This window comes from Calonectris borealis, chromosome 2 (assembly GCF_964195595.1).
Source record: "Calonectris borealis chromosome 2, bCalBor7.hap1.2, whole genome shotgun sequence".
Lineage (NCBI taxonomy): Eukaryota > Metazoa > Chordata > Aves > Procellariiformes > Procellariidae > Calonectris > Calonectris borealis.
Genome location: NC_134313.1, coordinates 5,075,340 through 5,097,328, shown reverse-complemented (window position 1 = coordinate 5,097,328; position 21,989 = coordinate 5,075,340). Strand labels below are relative to the sequence as shown.

The window sequence follows — 21,989 nt, the reverse complement described above, 5'->3', positions numbered from 1 at the left end:
GCACACAGATAAGGAAGGAGGAACCATACAACACCTGAAAAGACCTGGCCCTACAAACCTGTAAAAAACTGCACAGTTGGTCACAAAGGACACATTTTATGAGCAACTTTATTGCATTACAGTAGGTTGACTGTCCTTGCAAGAACAGAAGGGTAATAGCTTACGTCCCATCTACTGCCTGCTCCGAGAAATATTTTTCCCATTGGAGGAAAGGAACAAGACAGTATTTTATTTCCATTTCCAACAGAACTGGAGCAATATTAATAATCTGAGTATAGATTGGATATAAAGAGCAAGGAAAGTCTAATAAAAAGGAAAAATATTCCCTCCAAGAATTTTATGGTAATAAGTTACAAAAAGTTATAGATGAACGCCTGCTTCATATGATTATTCCAGGGCTGAAGCATGACGTATACCACAGAGACAGAAACAAAACTAAAATTCACAATTAATTGTCACATCCTCTGTCCAGGGAATGGCTCCCACTCCCCCAAATGTAGTGTTATTCAAAAAAATTAAAGTTTACTCAACTCCTGTCACTGAGCAGGAAAATACTAACTGGCTCAAGGCATCAGTGACTAATACTTTAAAAAGAACAAACATTAAAATAAATCATTACAGCATATCAACAGCTTGTGTAGATCCACAAACACACACTATAGGCAAGCACACTTAACAGACAAGTAAACCCATTTTAAGTTGAGGTTTGGTTTTCTACCTCTGGTCTGCCCTCTTGTTTTTACGTCTCCAAATACAGTGTGTTCATACTAAACTTCTCTGAATTGCCTAATATGATAGTGAAGGAAGAAGAGATGCGAGTTCAAGTTTCAAAGCTGGCTTAATTTCTAATTCTCCTGAAGATGCACAAGCCATCACAGCTACACAAGCTGAGTACATTAACTTGAAAAACTTTAATGTAAAAATCCTGAAGCTATTATTTTGGACTCATAATTACTCATAAATACGTACCCAAGTATGATCCCATCTTATAACCAATTTCAAATACGTAGTTTCCAATATGATGGTTTTTCCCCCTTTTTGATGAATTTTACTTGTTCCTGAGATTCTTAAGCCCAAACCATCCCACCTTGGTTTATTTTACTTTGACTTGACTGTGATTTTAACATAAAAAAAAAATTGGAGACAAATTAAACAGAAGTGAGAGTCTGCCATTGCTTTTCTATGCTGGATAAACATTAGTATTTTGTTGTGGGTTTTTTTTTTTTTTAAATCACATATTTAACTACTGCAAACTTTCTGTGCAACAAGTCCTCAAACTCATTTCTATCAGCTCAATAAGCAGACATCCGATTTTAAAGAACCTCACAGTGGGTCGGTGATTGGCACATAGTCATTATTTTTGCTTTGTCTTTCATTGCTAAACTATGAACGTTTCATAAAAGCAATTCTCTACTTCAGTATTTTCTTTAAGCACAAGTGGGCTGGTGCATATCACACATCAGGTAAGGGTGTGCATGACTTGAAAAGGAAGAGGTACAGGTTGTGATTTCCACTGGCTTATACAGTATATTCATTACTTAAATGATTCTGGTGTCCAAGGACAGCATTACCGAAACACTTAACTACACTTTTCTCTCTTTCCTCACTCTTCTTTAAAGAACTTGTTATGCTTTTCTTTAAATTTTTCAACTAATGCCCTGCAAGAAATAGTGAGCAGGTGCTTACAGCTATTTTCATCATTACTCTGCACTACAATATCAACTTTCTCGAATCTATTGCTACTTTCCAGTCAACGTTTAGCAACTAAAACTATTTTCTACTTAACATCTCACCAGGAAACATAAAAATAAAATGTTAACAGTGAGAAAAGGATTTATCTTATACAATAGTCCTTCTTAGTGTATATTTTCAGTGAGCAACGTGGTTGTTAACTAGAGTAGAGGAACAACAACAGAAATGTCTAGATGAAATCTTGGCGTAAAAAAAAAAAATGAGAGAGTAAAACCAAAAAAGTAGTATTAAATTAAAAGAGCTGCACTGTATTTACAGAAACACTAAAAATACATTACTTCCCCCGTTTCCTTTCTTGTAGAAAAATTTTGCTAGAAGGGGCCCAGTATAACACTGCTCAGATCAGCAGCACCACTGATCAATACGCAGTCTGGCCCACTGCTTCCCCCAAGACGCAAGGTGCTGCGCAGTTTAGTCGCACCTCCAGCCAAACTAAGTAACTTGCCTGGCTTTTCCTACAGTATGAAACGGGAATAATGAACACGACCTTTTTGTGTATCCAGGGTGCGCTTGTTCTGGATTTCAGATAATTCTTATTACCAGCTGGCCCACCCCACTCATCTCTCTAACAGTCACTGCTCCCTTGCAGAACAGACCGGACACAGAACCAGCGTAACTGCTTTCCCTTCAAATTTTAGGAATGAGCAATTTCAGAGCAAAGAGATTCCGGAGTTTAATTCCAGCACGAACAGTAAGAACTTTGATAATTCTGAGTTCAGAAAGCAACCTGAAGGAGGGTTTATCACAGAAATTATTAGGTAGCCACAGCCATAGCAAGTGCTGCTGTTCATACTGTAATACCTTGTTTTTCATCATTGTGGGATAGTATACTTAAACTGTACAAACATATCACATCCAGAGTGCTGAAAAGAAGTGAGATGTGACAGATGAGAGCAAATATTCCAAATGAATTCTTACTGCACCTCCAGATGGACAAAAGATATTTTAAATTATGTTTAGATGTGCGAACTTGGTACTTTCAGCATCATGCCCAACACTACTGGCCAATGCAGGTCACACAGTTTGTTTCAGTAAAACTAGATCAGTGCACCCAAAACCAGCAAGAAGTTTGTTCAATATCAGATCAAACCAGAATCTATACAACTCCCAAAATGACTTTGGAAGAGAGAACAAGTAATGGACATTTTCCTATCCAAGCACTGATTATGCCTTGTATCCATTTATTTAGTTTATATTTCATATTATATACTCTATAAAATAACGTGTGTGTATATATATATATAAAAAATAGAAAAGTAAAAGCGCTGTAGCTGAAGGAACTTAGTAGCAAAAGTACGAAGGTGCAAATCCCTCATTTCAAGGGCAGAACAGCAACAGTGCAATGATATTCTCCTACCTCTGTATAAGAAAACCCCAGGCATTAAGTCCTCCCATTACAACTAGAGCAAAAAACCCTTAATATTAGAAAGCACAAATTTTCAAACACATACAGAAAAGACTACCTTCTGCTAAAACCTACAGTTAGTTGATAAAACATTAACATATTGAACTGACAGGCACCACTGCTATCTGCCCATCCCACCTCTGTGCCAGAGGGCACTGTGCTCAGAACAGCTGAACAGGTTAGGGTGCAAATCATCGATTTCTTTGCCACTTGCATGATAAAAGAAGCATACTAATTAGGACTACACTGCCAACACCGTTGGTATCTGAAGAACAGATACACAACTCCGTGCCATCTGAGCGATACGTTTACCCTCTGGTGAAGGGTTGGGATGGATATCTACAGCACATATGCTTCCATGTTGACAGGTACAGCTATATACAACCATAAATCATAGACCTTTTAATTGAGCCTGTTAATTCTGCCAGTATGATTCAAGACCACTGCAATCAAACACCTGAATGGACAAAAAGCTGCTGTTCGAGTCGACTGGCAATGCAAGTTTTTGTATGGGAATCAGCCGTTATGATCAAATTGAAAAGGCTGCTCTACTCTAAAGTATCTTTGTTGCAATTCTTCAGTTTATCTTGACCAACCATCATGTCACAGACTAGACAAAACCCCCTTTGAGTTGAACACACTAGGATTTCAGGAATACGATTCCTACTAGTATTTCCCATAACAGCAAGGACAACAGATCACTGCTGAGTTGCAAACGTAATAGCAGAAAGCCTATGAGAAGAGCTTAAATCTTATTGCCCCTTATCTTCAGAAGCCAGCTGAGAAGCTTCAGGAATACATCCAGTCCCTTCCCATCCTCCTCCCTAGAAATAAAGATTTAAGAGGACTGCAGATCATTACTTACCCTGCAACTACTTGTGATGAAAAAGTTCTTTGCTACAATAACCTTTATACACTTACTAAAGGAAAAAACTCAACCCGTACAGGAATCCATGACGAAATACTGGCAATAAAGTAATTAGTCTAGCTTCATCAAGAAGTAGTATCATTTAAATGAAGAAACGTCTGGTTTTACTGACGATTTTAAGTACAATTGGCTTAGGCAAAATTCTTACAGGAATTAGGAAAAAAGCATGCAATGAAAGGAAGGCACTACCATTCTCTAATCATTAGTCAGACAACCCCAAGGTGTCTCATACTGTAAGGAACACGACAGTGAAGATGATCTGCATCTTCTACAAGGTTGAGAAGCAAAAGCTTTCCATCACTGTTTTGGACATGTTTAAAATTATTGTACCTCTTCCAATTCTGAAAGAAAACCGCCACATCCCTGAGGGCCCATTCAGCTAACGTAAAATAAACCATCAAACACTGGATGTAGAGAAGTTAAGACTATTCAAATTTCCTCCGACAAAAAGAGACTTTTAGTTCTACAGCACATCAAATTGAAGTCAAGGTTTAGCTTTCAGTCTCAAAATGCCACACTTCAGTTTATTATGCTCTTCATTTGTTGATATGACACCCTCTACAGCTCTTCACTGAAGTGTTTTCAGTTGCTGTGAGCAGTTGTACGAAGTAATGGCAGAATTGAAGGTCACACACTGATTTTCTTCCTGTACTTACTCAAGATGGAGAGACTTAGGCCATGGAAAAAGCTGCTTTTCCTTAGAAATTTCCTCAATAAAGCAAGGGACGATACTTAATTTGCAGAGTGAGTCCAATTTAAATAAAGACAGACAAATCGAACCCCTAGTGCTTAGTTTTAAGGATCTCAAATCATTGGCAGGGGAAACATGGTTTTGGAAAGCAGTGACAGCGCTTGGGAAAAATACTAAGCAACCTCTCTTCTGGCAAAGAAACAAACCTTGGTTATCAAATGAAAAAGGGAAAAAAAGAAGAAAAAAAAAGGAGTTTGTTTACAGATTATTTTCAATGAAATGACTCAGCAGGATTGAATTCCACCCAGAAATACTTTTCCTAACATCTTTGCTAAGCTACATTCAATATCAGAAGAGGAAAATCCAACCCTCTTCCTGTATGCCAGTAAATAAAGCATCATATCAAGTGCTGGGCAACCACCAGTTAACTCCATAACCTCAGCAATCCCTGTCCTTTACAGCCTGTTAGAAAAAAATTGGCATCATTAATTCTCAACATGGATTCAATAGCAGATATTGCAGTGATCTCATTTATTTTGTAAGATGATGAAGTCTTCATGAATGCTACAGTATTTTTATAACTGCTATAATTAAATACATTTATAATGTGCTGTACTTAGGCTTGTTTTAATATAACATTTACAAAGACATTTCCTTATGTATGTCTTGTTTGCTGTACTAGTTTATAGAACTCAGTAGCTTGTATGGGCTTGCCTACTGTAATGTGATAAAATTAATTTAAGATGTCTCCAGTTCTTAACACATTACCATGAACAAATCTGTATCAGGTCACGAATTTAAGGATACTAGTGAGGTTTTTTTTCTGACTAACAATTAATGAAAACTACATACTCTTTGCTGGCACACCGAAATTTTTACAAGACATGAATTTGCAACTATTCCTTTTCAGCAACACTTCAGCAAGTGGAAGGATTGAGACAAGCTGATATATTCCTTACAAATAAAACACCAGTCAAAGCTTATTTCATTACAATAGTCCTTCCAACAAAAGCTGTGCATGAAGATCAGTTGCCCAATGAATTGTGTTTGCTAAAAACACAAAAACAGGTAAGAGATCATCTTCAGTATTTAAGGATGCTAATTTCAAAATACTGCAACTGTTGCCAGGCTAATTGGGTAAGGAAAATTATGCTGAATGTGTGTGTGTGTGTATATATATGTGTGCCATACAGAAAATAAATATATCTGTACACATAAACACAATGTGACTTGTGATAAAAAATTTCAAATATAAACTGAATAAGAAAGCTATTAAGGCCACAAACTCCTGTTTGACTTTTCAGCAAAAATGCATCATTTCAATCAATGCATCGTTCTCTTAAATGCTGACTTCCACACTTGGCTCTTCAGCCTTTTTCTAATGCATCTTCAAAAAGATATTTAAAACATTTCGTTTTCCGTTTTAGTTTTTCCCAGGCAGCTCAGAATTTAATTCCACACTGGTTCACCGGTTCATTACTAGGTGCTACAATTGATAAGATCATACATCTCCATTACACAGGGAACACCAAATGCTCCCCCAGCGCTTAATACAATCACTTTCCTTTTTTGTAAAAATATCTCAAGCTCCATCTTCTATTCCAGTAGACTTTGAATAAGAAACAAATCACGCAATGCATCAGCACTCTCATAGCTGCATACTTTCTATACATTTTGAAGAATATCAACGCTACCGCGTGCTGTACTGTAACACTGAAGGGAAGAAACGCCCCTGCTTTTCCAGACCATTTTCCACTTTTAAATATACACAGGCATTTCAGGAATTGTTTTTAAACTGCCTTTGAAAATTGGTGGTTTGATGAGATTAACGCTATTTTTCTTTTTTCTACAAAGACTTCAAAAAAAAAAAAAAACCAGGCACACATGAACTGAAATAACAGATGCCTTAACAGTTTGCAAATCTCACAGCTTAAGAAGCCACTAAGTTAATAAAGTTTAACAAAAGTTTAGACAAATTTATGGTTTGGAAGGAAATAGCTGATATGTCACGTCAGCTGATGTAGCCAATGTAGTAAGTCAACAATAGATTGTCAAACGACAGTTGTTATGGCCTCAGAAACCAAGGGAAAAGCGCTTCACTGCATTCTTGAACTACACCTATAGATCCACAAAAAGTGGGTGCTTCCCTCCAGTCACCTCAACTGAAAGTCACTAGGAAGATGCAGCAGAACACTCATTCTAACAGAGGGGCTTTTTTCTTTCCTAATACACAACAGCCATTATATTTCTATGTTATATATACAGTGTCTGTGTCAAAAAAGTAAGAAATCTTGTTTCGGAGACTATTTACCTGCCTACCTTCATGGTATCAGCAACTTCCCTTACTCCGTTTTCTACCACCATGTCCCTTTTAGTGATTACCTATCACCTAAAAATCTAAGGGTCTGTTGGACTGAAAATTATCACCCAAGTATTTTTCTGTTAGCAGAACAGTAGAGACTTATGAGATGGAGATGAAGGAGAAACGGCACTGAACTTTTCTCCTATGTATCCAACTGTCTTGCTTATACTCAACAGATCACCAGCTGGTTCCATCTGAACACACCTCCTGAAACAGCAGGGTTCACAAGAAAAAAAAAACCCAAACATTTAACTTGGAATTGCTTATCACTTTAAAAAAAAAAAGATTGCAACATTAACAGACTGCAATAAATAGGGTAAAACTTCTTCCCAGCTGATTAAATACATTTCACAACATAGCCAGCTTAATTTTTTTTTGTTTTAAATCAAGACAAGGTTTTTGACTGAATTGGGCTTGATTATCTTAAGACAATATAGACCTTTTCATATTAGGCTGAACAGTTGAATTCAAGAACTGCGATCACCCGTCACTAACTACTCACATGACATACACTTAACAACATCACATCAATTTATTGTTCATATATTTTTAAACAGAGCTCTTCACGTGAAAGATACTCAAGAAACTTCCTCCTTTTTGGGGTGGATAATTTACAACTATACAGCACAGCTATCCAACTATCCTTAATTGTTATATTTACATTTCTTTCACTAAGTTATTTTGTAAGCTTGAAATGGCATGCCACATGAAACTCAGGAAAAAAGGTCACTAGCAAAAACATCTAAACCAAAGTACAAGCCATTATACCATTAATAATCTTACCAAAGATCAGAGATGTTAATGAAGAGTTTTTAATGATCCATGACTAGTTTTTAGTCTACTGTTACAGTCAGAAAGAAAACATGTATGATACTGGCACAAATTTTCAGTTCTTAGCTGGAAAACAAGTACTGCCTTCTCAGGGACCAAGACACCCACTTCAACGTCCCCCAAAGTTGGAACCGAGCTTGAGGCTGTTTATTCCACAAGACCAGAGATTTTAAGTTTCAAATTACTTAACAAGGGGAGAGGGCGGGAAGCAGCCAAAAATGTCTTACTCTTAATACTACTAAAGTAAAGTAAAGTAGTACAGACTTGCTTGCTGAGAAGAAATATGCCAGTAAACAAAATACACACTTTCTCTTCATTTGCCAATCAAAATAATCTCAAATACGGAGTATGCAGACCTAGACTAAATTATTGAATTCAGTAACATTACTTAGATCTGACTCTAGCGTAAAGAGGAGTCAAAAGCTGGCAATACAGATTACATGAATACTTTATAAAAAAAGCAAGTATTATCTTATTCTTTGATGCAGTCCTACAGACAGAGCATTCAGAATTGGCTGCAATTAGGGCAAACAGCATCACTAAGAAGATTGAAGATTTTAGATTTAAGAACACTAAAAAAAAAAGCAGAAGCACACTCCATATGAACACAGACTCACTGAAATATTTCAAAGCATTTTCAAAGAACGAACATTTGCTATGAGATCACACATAACACACCAAAAGCTTAATCTGTCACATTCAAATAGAGAACAGACCATTTAGAAAGAAGTTATGGATAATAAAACATATATATCAAGATCACATTTTAAGACATTATAAAATACTTTTTAAAGTTTTATCATTTTTTGCTGCAGGTAACCTGAAGCTTTAACAGAAAAGCCAAAGGGCCAGAATAAAGCTATCCAAGTTAAATGTTTCTCTCATTAATATATTACCTTTCTTTGACTGTAGATATCTCACAGCCCTTATCAAAGTAGGCCAGATCCGTTTCATTTCCCTAAGGTTAAGCTGGTGAACAGTATAGAGAGCATTCATCAACTAAGGAATGGCCACCATTCAACGACAAATATAGCACAAGCTATTTCTTATCTGTCCTATTTTTTTTTGGAGGCTGAGATGTAGCTTTTTCTAGAAATCACCACAATTGGCAGCCTCGAAGATGCTGGTGCCTTTGTCCTCTTATGCAACTCCTGGTGTCCCCCTTCTCCCCCGCAACAGGAATAAAAAGAAATTACATGGCTGTTCTCCGTTTCAGGGCAGAGGAGGCTGGATAAGCAATCTTTCCCAAAGTTACGTTCTGAGAACATTTCACAGGCGACCAGGGGAAGAGGGAGGGATCATTTTTCATTCATTTTAGTTGCTGGAGTGGGTGGTGGGGCAATCGATACCTTTTATCATGGCCCAGTGCAGCCATCTTCTGCAAGAAGCAGCTAGCCCTGCTGTAGTCATCCTGCTGGAGGAGGAGGAGGAGGAAAACTGATATCCCCAATACTAAACAGCCTTAACAACAGATGGTAACAACTTGCTTTTTCTTTGAAAAGATTTTTCTTCCCTAGTTTTGAAAGTTAATCTCTGGGAAGTACCTTCATTCTGACCCTCAGAATAGTCCAAGGAGACAAAGCCCACTTTCACCTAATACTTTCGTTATCCAATTTATGGCACACAGGAGCAGGCATCACTGTTACCCCTTCCTGGTAAACAGGTTTTACTAAAAGCAAAGCACAGCTTTGTTTTAGCTTTGTTTCCAGCTACTGTTACTCACTGTTTCATTATTATTCCCCAGTGAGCTGACAAGATTCTGAACTTCATGAGACTTTACCAGGATGTGGTGTTCAAGTTCTGCAATTTCTTCAAGTTACTTCTACTATATGTGCTACTATAATATGTCAATGTACAGCAAATGCTAGTTTAGCCTGACCAGTTCAGCAAGGTACAGAAAGCAGGCAAGACAAAGACAGTGTTAAATGCTCCTTCGTGTCTCCTCCAAATAACGAGACAATAAAAATTCTAAATAAATTTAGTTATTTTTGCCAGGACAACTAATCATCAGCTATGCCTACCAACTCCTCAGTTCAGATACGTTTCCCCTGAACTTCTGAAGTAACTGCCTCTGTCTGTGATCCAAGATTATAGTGACGCAATACTTCACTGCCAGTTTCTCTTCCAAAAAAGAAAGTACATTGAAATGAAAGTGAGGAAAGTTATGCTTACAATCAGCAACACTCAACCTTTTACAGTTGTTTTCCATCTAAGGAAGATTTGATTCTTTGGCTACTAACAGAATTTCGAACTTTATCCCTGCACCGTATCTTCATATACATACTCCCCCCCACAACACATATACAGATACAAATACCTTCTAGATTATAATAGGGTAAATATCTTTGGGAGATTTATAATTTTATAAATGTCTTGGGATGCAAGTTAAGATAATCCTGTGAATGAGTTTCACATTTCCATCTAATTGTTGTTAAGCGTCAATTTCAAGTCAAACCCTGTCACTGTAATAAATGCATGCTTTGTGGCTAGTTATTGTCTCTTTTGGGGGGGGTGAATAGGGGTGGCAACTTCTAAGACACCAAGTAAAAAGATGTTAGTCTTCCATTGTAAACACTACCTATGATGAGCCACTTAAAAACTACTTCTTCCAAAAGGTAAGTGAAAGCAGAATTACACTCACAGTGGTTTCAAACATACAAAGATCAAAAACAAAGCCCTCAGATCCTCACATCAGTGCAAGTAAAAATCAAACAGCTCAAGTGCTCTTTCATTTCAAATAATTCTGAAAAGCCACGGGAAAAAAAAAAGCATTACAGCTGTCAGGTGAAAGAAGATCCTGTGGACTGCTTCGCATTACAAGCACATGACGAGAATAAATAAAAAAAAAAATTATCTTCTCGCTTTGCTTTTTTCTTTGATAGGAAAAAACCTATAGACCCACAGGTGGTAAAACATTAAATTAACAGGGGGGGAAAAAAAGAAATATTAAAAAAAGGTACGTGTACCTTTAGCCCAGCATATCGGGAATGGGCTACAGCCGCTTTTCTCCATATAGATAGCACCTGCTCGCTTCGGGGCCTGCTGGCCTGCCACTTCCAGCAACCACATACACACGACCGTATAGAGATTCAAGCAAGGCTTCGGCATACAATGTCCCAATTCAGTGCTCCAGCAGTATGTGGTCCTGCGGGGGCGGGGAGGGGGAGCTGGGAGCCCGCTTGAACGTACTCGATCCACCAGCAAGGAGGAGAACCGCTAACCTTCCCCGGGCGTGCTGTGCTGGCTTCACCTGCCCGCGGGAGCGGCGGGAGCGCGGCGCCGCAGCGCGCCCCGGGCAGCGCGCTCCGGCGGCGGCAGCGAAGGGGGGAGGCCGCGCCGCTGCTTCATCTTCTCACGCCTCGGCGGCTGAAAGCCCGCACCATCCTTTCCCGGGGTGAGCTGCCGAGGAGGGAGAGAGCAGGCAGCGGAGTGAGCGTGGGTGCCCGTACTCCTGCCTTCGTTCGGGAGGGAGGGAGGGAGGCGGGGAGGAGGGAGGGAAGGCGATTAGCAAGCGCCACATTAATATGCTAATCTCCCCCTTCTGTTCAATTCACCCGGCAGCCTCCTGTTTACCAAACTGACAGCCGCTTCTGAAAGCGACTAAGCCGCAAATCAAGCCTGACCCGGGTCATGTCTGGAGATGCGCTTCCCCCGACCATTTTTTGTCGCCGTTGTTCCAGCCCGGCTCCAGCTCGGCACAGTGAAGCCCCGCACAATGCCCGGCCGGGGCCGAGCCCCGGCTGTTCAGAAAATCACACCTTCCCACCGAGCACTCGAATTTTGGCATTGCTTTTATGTATTTTGTATCTGTACCTGCATACGGCTGTACTGAAAAAAGAACCCGACACCCTAAAAGCACACGAGAACTTCCATAAACTTGAGCAGGAATTGGGGTTAGACCCTACATCATCTCCTGTTTGACTTCACAATGACGAGATTATTGATGAAAGAACCCTGGTAGTGTTCCTTTGCCTTAAATAAAGAGCAAATATCACAGCCCATGCCACTAATTACTCAGTACCACGTCTAGCCCTCCTCTAAAACCAGGGCTTCTTTATATACTTCTAGGCAAAAGGCAAAGGTCACCACAAATGTACACACCCCAGGCAGCATGGCATTTGTTTCTTCTCAACTTCGCAGCACGTAACATCAAAACTACTTACATTTTTTTTCTTCTTTTAAAAATGTGAGTATAAACATTGCAAAAGCATATGTTTATAAACACACATTCAGGCAGCATATGTATACAGAAATAAAGAAAATACTCATTTTACTCCTAGCAAAAGGTTTCACAAAAATTATGAACAACTGATTCAGCTAAAATATGTATTAAAAATCAACAGGAACAAGACTCACACACGGATCATTAAAGCGCTTTATATATTCCATAGTAATCTTTTCTCACTCCCAGCCCTCAGCATAAGGCATAAGGCTTATTCAAGACTATAACCAAAAGGGAATTAATCTAAAGCTAGCAGCCTTCAACTTAACCTATCTGCCTACTTGTAGCAGCACACACTCATCTACAGCATATGTTTAATTACCATTCTTTACTATAATTCTGCCATTTCCATTTCTCAATACACTGGCTATGCAGAACTACAGCAGTGTATGTCAAAACTCTTGATAAATACAGTTGCTGCTTTTTTTTTTCTGAAGTATTGCTTTCTTCTATATTTAAAGGAGAAAAAACATTCACTGGGGAAAAAAAAAAGGAGAGAGAGAGAGAGATTAGGCCACAAGCAGGCCCATCAGATGTTCTGCATCACTGCTCAGGCACAAAGCTCTTTCTGGGGCTGAAGAAAGCCAAAGGGAACTGAAGACATGCCTGGATGCCTTCCTCCCCCCCACCATAAAGTTTTCAAAGACCCTAAGTGCTACACAGACAGCCAAATACTTCCAGCAACAAGGTCGATTTTATTTACCTTCAATAATAAAGCAAAATAGGTTATAGTAATATTTAGAACACAAATTATTGTATTTGTATGCCTACAGAAGATGCACGAACACAGATAGGCGCCTTTCTGGTTCAAGCTGCAGCTCGCAGCACAGGAAAGCTGCTTTCACACATCCAGCTCTGCCACGGGCTTCCGTGAGGACCTTGAGCAAGTCAGTCTCTTTTCGTTACAAAACTGAAAGCTGCAGATACTTCTTTAGTTTTCCCTAAGTTGGTTTGGTCTGTGCTTTAGGGCATAAAATATAAAAAGCCTGTGTGTCTTCCATAAAAATAAAGTGTTTTGCAGAAAACTAGCTAAAAAAAAAATTCAAGAGGTAAAAATGGTAGGACCTACATTTAAGTTTTATTCAGGAAAACAAAACTCTTTAAATATCAACTGGTAAGTGCATTACCAAGGACAATTTTAATAAACAGAATGTGTGGACTCATATTTTTCTTTATACTTTTAACAGATTCAACTAATACAGATTATAAATCCAAGTGTCAAGAGATACTGTCTGCTCGTTACAGCTATCCTTATTGATGATACGAGTATTATAATCATTCTCCTCAAGGACATACTTTCTTGTTGTATTATTAGGCTACAAAATGAAGGTGAAAAAGTACTACACAGCGTGAGAATTTTTTTAATTCAGTTTTAGAAGTTATCCAATATTTTAGACTCTGAGCACAGATTTTTCAAAATAAGCCAAATGCTTCTTTGATGCTAAAATTTTTTTTTAAAATTACCTAATTTCTATTTGTTCTTGTAAAAAATAATCAGTAGACATATGCTCATTCTCTTCTTTCAAATAACATGTTCAGTTTTTCTGTACAAAAAAGCCAAAAGCATGAAATTTGTGTCTGGACAAAGTCAGAAACCCCAGACTTTTCAGCTGCGGTGGGGAAGCAGGGCAGGTAGAGCAGAAGACAAGGCAGAAAGTTAAAAAAAAAACTGGAAAGTTAAATATGTCTCTAGTATGTTTAATATCAAGTTATTTGCAACATTTTATAAATACTGCTCATCAAGTAGGTATCTGAGTAGCATTTATGTAAAATAATCTGTTTTAAGTAATGCCAATCAGATTATAACATTTACTGAGCTAAGAAACATCTGTCAGAAATTAGGACTGTGAAACAGGAACGTTCGTTCGTGTTGTGCAAGATGCATATGCTGACATACGCTGATAGTATCTGCATAGTACTCACTATGTAAGCAATGATGCTTACAAATATCAAAGAAAATTCTAAAAAATACTTATTTAAAAAAAAATGAATGCATCAGTTTATACTGTAAGAACATGTAGAAGCACCGACCATTTTCCTAACACACACATTCTAACCAGAAAAAACTCAGACTACCCCAATAATAACAGACAGGCTAAGGTCCTCAGCTAAGAAATGGCATTTTGCCTCCAAGGAAATTCAAGCCAAGACTTTTCTACTGTGACTATAACTTTGGTTGCTCAATTTCAGCCTGGTTTTAAAGCCTACTGAACATCAGCATCAGCTTTTTGAAAGCAAGCGGAAGAAAGAGTCAGAAGCTTTTGAATTGTATCAAGGCATTTAGGTTTTTGTTTTAATTTTGCCTGCAGGGCTGATCCTGTCTCCTAGTGAAGTCGACTGCAAAAATCAAAGCCTTGTGGAATAAAGGGTTAAACAACAGTTTTGTACAACGGCAAGGCACATAAAAGGTTGTATAATTTTTTCCACTGAACCTTATTCAAACAAGAATAAAGATTTAAAATGCCTATCAGATGAACTGGCAAAGCTTGGCTTTCTCTAGGGTTAAGTCTAAAGACTGAGCTCCTGTGGGGTGTCTCGGATATCTGATCAGCAGAGAGCTAACTACAGTTTCTCCCTCAGTGAATGGCATCATTAGGATCTCTCCACTATTCAACCAATTATTTTCACATCAGTTAATATCTCTATTCATCAAATTTTGATCAAACTGGCTGGCAAGTTCAAGCACTGTTGGGAAGGGGAACAGGACAGAGCCAAACAGAGAATGCTTGCCCAAGTTCCACTGCCCTGAGAAACCAAACTAAACTCAGTATTCAGAATGTTTGTGAAGAAAGCAGACAGATCTGTATCAAAGCAGCGTTTGACAGCCGAATAAAGATTTTTCAGTTCCTCTTCAGCTACCAGATGAACATACCAGCAACAGAGACCTCCTTCCAACAGAGAGAAGAGAGCAGCCCATTTGCTTGTTAAGACAAAAAAGAAGAGCTACAGCCTAGAGCATAGCAATCACATCATCATCATTATTATTATTTTGGACTTGATCATTCGTAGTCTTAGCCACTTCATGGGCTACTGTTTATCCCTCTAGTAGATGCTGGCGAGTAAGTGCATTTATTTTAAGAAGCTCTGCATATTGATGTAAGAGATGGAAGAAGAACATTTCTTCATTGCATTCATTTTGCTAATAAAAAATGAGAGCTCCCAAACCAAGTTTGCCCTCAAGAAAAGTGGAGGATTCTTTTTGTAAAGCCACAAATGGTTTTTACTGAGACAACTGCAGAACAGCCTGTAAAACTAAGAGTGCCTGATGACTGTTCTAAAAATTAAAACGTGTTTATTGCTCATGTAACAATCTTCTGCACCCTAATTCGTTTGCATCCAGAATTCTGCGAAAATGCTCTCCAAATATTGAAACTGCGCTGTAGTTTTCATTAATCTTCATTCTCTCAAGCTTGTTCCTTATGTTTTTTTTTTTAATTACTATAATTATTTTGTGTGCATAATACTTAAGAGTGGAAAAGATTATCTGCCCTAACTTTCCCTTTGGCCAGAGTCAAACAAACATCATCTCCTTTGTTCACAGGAACTATTGAAAAATGGTGCATCGCCATGACATTAAATCTGGAATTACAGCTCCTGAAGTCTACCTTAGGCTCAATTTTGCTAAGGCTGTCTTGGAAATCTATCTTGGATTACCTGGTCTCTATACATCTATCATCCTTGCCCACTAGCAACCCCTTGCCCCTCCACCCACATCTTCTCTAGCATAGTCTTCTCCTGAACACCCTTTGCCAAAGGACACAACAGAGAACAAGGATGACAGGTTTCATGAACTCAAAGGATCTCTGGAGACTGAGAAGTTCAGTCATCACTATACTGCCACCAGAGATGTTCTTTCTTATTTAACTATGAGCATTCTGACAGATAAAACTTGAAAAACAAATGCCATTTTACTTTGAGTGTCAAAATCCAAGGCCAGACCTCTGACAGAAATAATTCAGCACAACTGAGAAGCAACATCGTCTCCATGAATTCGACTCTCTGCAATATGGACTAACTCTAATTCCATGCTCTAGATTAGATTAGGCCATTTTTCTCCTTAAGGAAAAAGGTAATGAGGACTTAGGAAATAAACCTTAGAGAATAAATTAAAAAAAAAAAAACAACCACACACAAAGCAAACTACTAGTAACATCCATTGCCTGTAAAGCTAAGTGCTCTTTTGTGAGGTTCCAATCAATCAAATGAAAAATTTGGGTTTGTGAATTTAGTCTTCACTTTGAACTTCTAGCGGTACCTGCTTTAAGATTTCTTGCTCAGAGAATGCTTGAGATTTGAACAATTACAAGAGACTGAAGCTCACACTTCCTAGATTCAACCTGAGGCAGTGGATAACCAGGGAAAGAAGAAAATACATTGCAAGATTCATGCTACAGTGCTTCAACTGACCAGAAGAAGATGCCAGTATACCAACATAAACTCATTCTAAAATAGAAACTGCTTTGGATCTCTGCTTAAGACATTCTTCTGGCATAAATTCAATCCAATACTGAATTTATTGTTACCTTCCTCCATTTGGTGAGCTTTATTAGCAGAATACACCTAGGCTATGCCTGAAATATGCAGAGTTTTAAAGCAACAGTTTCTCACCTTCTGGGCCATGGTCACCTAATCAGCCTTACTATCCTCTGAACTACATTTTAAAATACTAGTTGACAGAATTCACTGCTTTTATTTTCAAATCTCAACCTATTGGTAGTAGTGAGGTGGGGAAAGGAAAACAGAGCAGGATGTTGGAAGAAAGCAGGAAGAATGTAGTGTTAATGAAGTTTCCCATACTTTGCCTTCCCAAAGGATCCTCTGATGTTGAGCAGCAGAGCAGACAGCAGGCAGCCTCCTAGCCCATGCTGTTAAGACAACAGATGTTAGAAGGACCACTAAGTTAACTTAATTTTTATTTTTTCATAAATAAAGACTAGCCATTTTTTAAACCCACATGGGTTGTATTAATGTTCAGGCATGAAAGTTGCAGCAGATTTTCTTGTGGGTGGACTAACCCGCTCACATTCTCCCACTTCCTTCCATTTACTTTTTGAAGGCTTACTGTAGAGAAGTATAAAGTCAGTGCCATGAAAGCTGAGAATGGTTTAAAATTACTCCTTCCTTAGGGCACTGATTCCAATCTTCTGCCTCTTCATGTTCTAGGCTATTTACAAAAAAAACAACCAACCAAACAACAACACTGTTGCTATCCTCAAGACATCTTTGAGAAGTTCCTTCACAATTCCAGTGCTTAAAGCGAAAATCTGCTTCACGGAGACCTGGAAAACTAAGAGAAGAAAAAGTGAACTCTACACATCCTGCTCCTTGTTTTACTGCAAAATAGTCTGATAATTTTGCTCTGTAACAAGCTCACTGTGCTTATCAGTTTGCACTGCTTCTCTTCAACCTTCTCAGATGGGGAGAAAGAGGAGGGGTGACAGAAGGAGTGAGACAAAGCTAGCCCAGAATGGTCACCAGAATTTCCTGACCTTATAAAGCTTCCTCTACTTATGGGGAAAACCCTTCTATGTATGAGGTAAACATAGCAGAAGGTATCTGAAGGGGGAGGAACTCATTCCTTTGATGCTGTTTAAAGGAAACGCATTCTGCGAGGATTACTTTTGTTCTGTGGAAGGGATCCATAAGTGGATCAGTTGACCTTACAGATGCTTCTTAAAACCCCTCTTCATTAATTCAAGGGTAACCTAGAAATAATTAGTCACATCTTCTAAGAGGGATATAGGAAAATGAAGTTGCTTATGGGTCAGCAAGTCTCTTCAGTGTCTGTTCATATCTGGACTGCTTTCTCTCTCATCTATCTAATAATCGGTTACACAAAAGAAAGTAAAAAAGCTGTGCAGCCACAGAGAGTCCAATTAATTTACCAGAAAATGGTGTAGTCTGGACATGTCTCCCTTGTCCCGCTTCTTCTCCATATGCTAAACACGAAGTTAGAACAACAGCTTACCAAAAAACGTTGTGCTAAAATGATGTTTACAACTAAGAGTTGTACCTGATTTATGTATCACTGCACCTCAGAAGAAAGCATGTAATTTTCAAAGACTCCCAGTGTTACATAAACCACAAATATAACATTAGCAATTCCTCAGACTTCCAAACCATTAAATGCAATTCCAAACTGAATAAAAAATAATCCATGAGCTCACAATAATGGAACATTATTCTACTTATATTTAAAAACACACTGGTGGAACAGTTAACATTGTATTTCTTAATGAAGGATGAGCATAGCATAAATCCCCTATGTTTAAATAAACACTTATAGGCTAAGACAAATAGCTATCTAACTTTAAAGTTTCAGTGTTACAGAACAAATCAACAAGCCAGTGTTGACACCCTTCAAGTCTAAGAAAATAGAAAATTAAAAATTAATTTTTACATAACTTTTTAAAGTTTTATAATACAAATGTTAAGGCTGCTCTATTAACCAAGCAAATTCTGTGCCTAACTTCTCAAGCAAAGACTAGTGTATTTAAAACCCACGAAAATATTTTTAAATAGACACAAATCCCCCTTTCCTTCTCCAATTAGCATAATTTGGATTCAAAACTGTTGCATGAGAAATTCCAACAAATAGAGTTTGATGTTTTGTTTAGGAGAACCTCTAGTACAGTCCAGGTGTAGCTGAGCCTCTAAACCACAGAAAATTCAATTCCTATTCACTTTAATCAATCCCTCTCCCAATTTTATACCAAGAAGGGACATTCACTTTACAAGAGCTTTCACCTATATCGCTGCTTCACGAGAACAGCAATAAACTTTCAAGAAGCAGTTCCTCAGGCAGTCATTTTATGCTCCATTATGGGGAATCAAAGGTCATCTTCAGGTAACACAAAACCTTTTATTTGATGCAAAATCCACCGCCTTAAATAGCCTCATTTGTTCCTGCAATTACACAAGACAGCTTGTTGTCAGCACAGTTCTGTTGAACAAGTTATGTTCACCTATGAAAATGCCTGCAGAGTGGTATCAAAGTGCTCAGAAAACACAAGCACTTGTTGCTTAGTTTTAAAAAAGCTTCCAGGAGCTCAGAACCAAATAAAGCTCAAGTTAGTTTAGCTAACCAGCTGTGAAACTAGATGAAACAGCACTCAGTATTTCAAAGACAGCAAATATCCCCAGTCTGCATCCTTTTATAATACATACATTTATAGGCAGACAAATACAACCTCTTCTCTGTAGTTCCAAATTCAACTGAAGTTTGAGTGTACTAAACTGCATCTGTTGACTTGAGGACAACTTAAGCACGAAAGGCAGTGTTTTGATGAAGCTGAAGACACATTCAAGAATGCTCCTATAAAAATTAAACTAGGCAAGACCAAAATCTACAAGACCAACTGATACAGCTGACTTTTTGGGCACAGTCCTTCTTCCAGTCCAGAAGATATTAAATATATATCCAATGTCTTGCAGTGGTAGACAGAACATTAAAAAAAATAAAACCTTTCTGATAGCAGCCTGAATGACCTACATTACCAAACATCACAGGAACAACATTGTCAGCACGTAACAGCATTTGACAGGGTCAAGAGCTCATCCCTTGTGTGGTACTGAGCTGTCGAGCACCACTTTCAAAAAACTGGAAGAGACTGAGACAAAAATCAGTGAATGCATAAACAGAGGAAGATTATGAGCCTTATTCTGCCACCAAGACATGGAGAACAAAGTGTAGTAAACTTAAACTGGTGGTAGAGAAGTTCAAGTACCCTGAAATGAAAGCATAGTAAGAATTTTTAAATTGCAGAAGGAACTGTGAAACTGCCATCTTAACAGGTTAAATATCTTCAAAGAATGACTTCAGTCTATTCTGCCTTGGGGTAGAAGGACAGATTTCCTTTCCCTCCCTCAAGTTTTGAAGGACGCAAGTCATTAAACAAAGCCTGATCACTGTCCTTCAAATTTCTACTTAAAACCCTTCTTTAAGAAGTTTTATATAAAAATCTCAATAATTCAGTTACTGATGTTTCCAGAACCTCAACGATCACACCTACCTCTAACATCTCACTGTATCATTTGGCTCCCCCACCTTTCTCTATCATAAGGCCTCAAGTTTGAATAACACCTTTTACTCCTCCTCTTGGAGGATGCATAGTTGATCCCCAACTCCCACCCAACAGGGGAAAGGCTTGCAGGGAACATCACAGCTATGATAAACTGTTTGGATATTTTCTTAAATATGTTCTTCACCTTCTGAAAATAAAAAAGAGAAAGGGTGGAAAAGTCATAGGTACAATATCTACAATTTTTCTTACTACTTCCTTTTTCCAGTCTTCTGCTGAGCAAAAAAAACCTGCACAAATAAAAAGTTATTAGCTAACTACACAAGCAGAGCAGTGGAGCTATACATTAAGAGCTGTCAAAGATGTAAAAATAGACTAAAGAAAAGCTCATACAACCTTTTATTTATGGTCATTTTAGGTGTAACTTATAATAAAGTAGTTGATAAAAGTTCAGTCATGCAGTGTTTTTCCTCTTAGTTTACTGTAGGCTGTGATACTCCACTTCAAACAAACTTATGTATATTTTGGGAGAAGATCCCAAGCCACTCCCAACCTAGGTCTCACAGAACAAAAAACGCACTCTAACAACTAACACTTTATATAAACCAGCTACACAAGATCCAACTTGATTTTCAGAATCTTTCTTTCAGTAACACTATCATCCCCACCCTTCCTTTACTTCAACAGTTGCTGCTATGAAAACCTTAGGTACTAAGATACTTGGATACGATAGTGAGAATTTCCAATGCACTCATCCAAGAAAGCTTCAGGTTTCATCAAAATCTACTGTAGAAGTATTAATTGCTTGACAAAATGGAGGGATGGGGGGAATCTTCCTTTCCAACACCTTTGTGTTTTATCAACAGGGAGAAACAAAAGAAACAAACAAAAAAACAACAACAAAAAGAGGTAACAGCTTGAAAATCTTATCGAGGCTCAGTCAGTTCTTGCTCATTTAGGTTGCTCCCGCAGTAGGACACTACAATATGGGATGCGAATATAACTGGATAGGAGACCAGTGTGGTGTGTGGATTTAACAGAAACTCACACAGAAAGCTGTTAAGTGTATTATGCATCTAAGTTGAAAGAACTGCAAGAGTTGAAGCGGTTACAGAAAATAGCAGATACTGTACTTTCTGTGGAGTAGTCTTATAAAAACAGAGTGAATACATCATGGGCATAAGCAGGATATTATTCACAGGACAGAGTAAAGAAGAAATGTTTATGTACCATAATTATTCATTTCTTCAAAGTTTTGTGTTTTCATTAAGTAATTCTGCAGCAGAAAAAGATACTTTCAGTGACTGCCACTGAAGGTTTTGTGTTGTAAAGAAGCAACAGAATCTCTCATTCACAATATCCTGATGCCCTGATTATAGCTCAGTCCTCCATTTGCAAGGCTGGCTCTGCTTTTGGATTTTTTTTTTTCGCCTGTAAGAAAAGATAGATGAATTCTCCAGTCCTCTTAGCAGATACCTACCCCCTACCTTGCCTATCAAAAACTTTTATAAACTACAAACCTCACCCTAAACAAAAAAAAAAAAATCCTGTAAGTTCCTAACTCATTACCAAATACCCTTAAAAAGTTCTTCTAAAATTTGCAACCATGCAACGTCCCTGGGTAAGTAAGCAGGTGCACGTCTTAAAGCACGTACAGCCAGTCTTGCAATGTAAAAGCAACTCTCTCCAGCTGATGCTTAACTATAGTACTGGAAATTAGTTCACTGTTTGCACACAGTAAGTATAAAACAGACAACAGGTTTTGCATGTCCTGCTA

General features: G+C 38.2%; 1 protein-coding gene across 6 annotated transcripts in view; it reads right to left on the bottom strand.

Moving 5' to 3' along the window:
• PTK2 (protein tyrosine kinase 2) overlaps positions 1-21,989 on the bottom strand; it is a 229,416-nt gene that overhangs the window by 158,398 nt on the left and 49,029 nt on the right. For 3 of the 6 annotated variants that reach the window (XM_075141084.1, XM_075141085.1, XM_075141086.1), the window contains exon 1: positions 10,936-11,437. The exons of 2 other annotated variants lie outside the window; for them this stretch is intronic. In XM_075141084.1, coding sequence (XP_074997185.1) covers positions 10,936-11,077 — 142 coding nt within the window. In that variant the 5' untranslated portion in view covers positions 11,078-11,437. Of the gene's footprint in view, positions 1-8,865; positions 10,251-10,935; positions 11,438-21,989 lie in introns of those variants that run through there. One more of the 6 variants, XM_075141087.1, reaches the window with a different exon arrangement.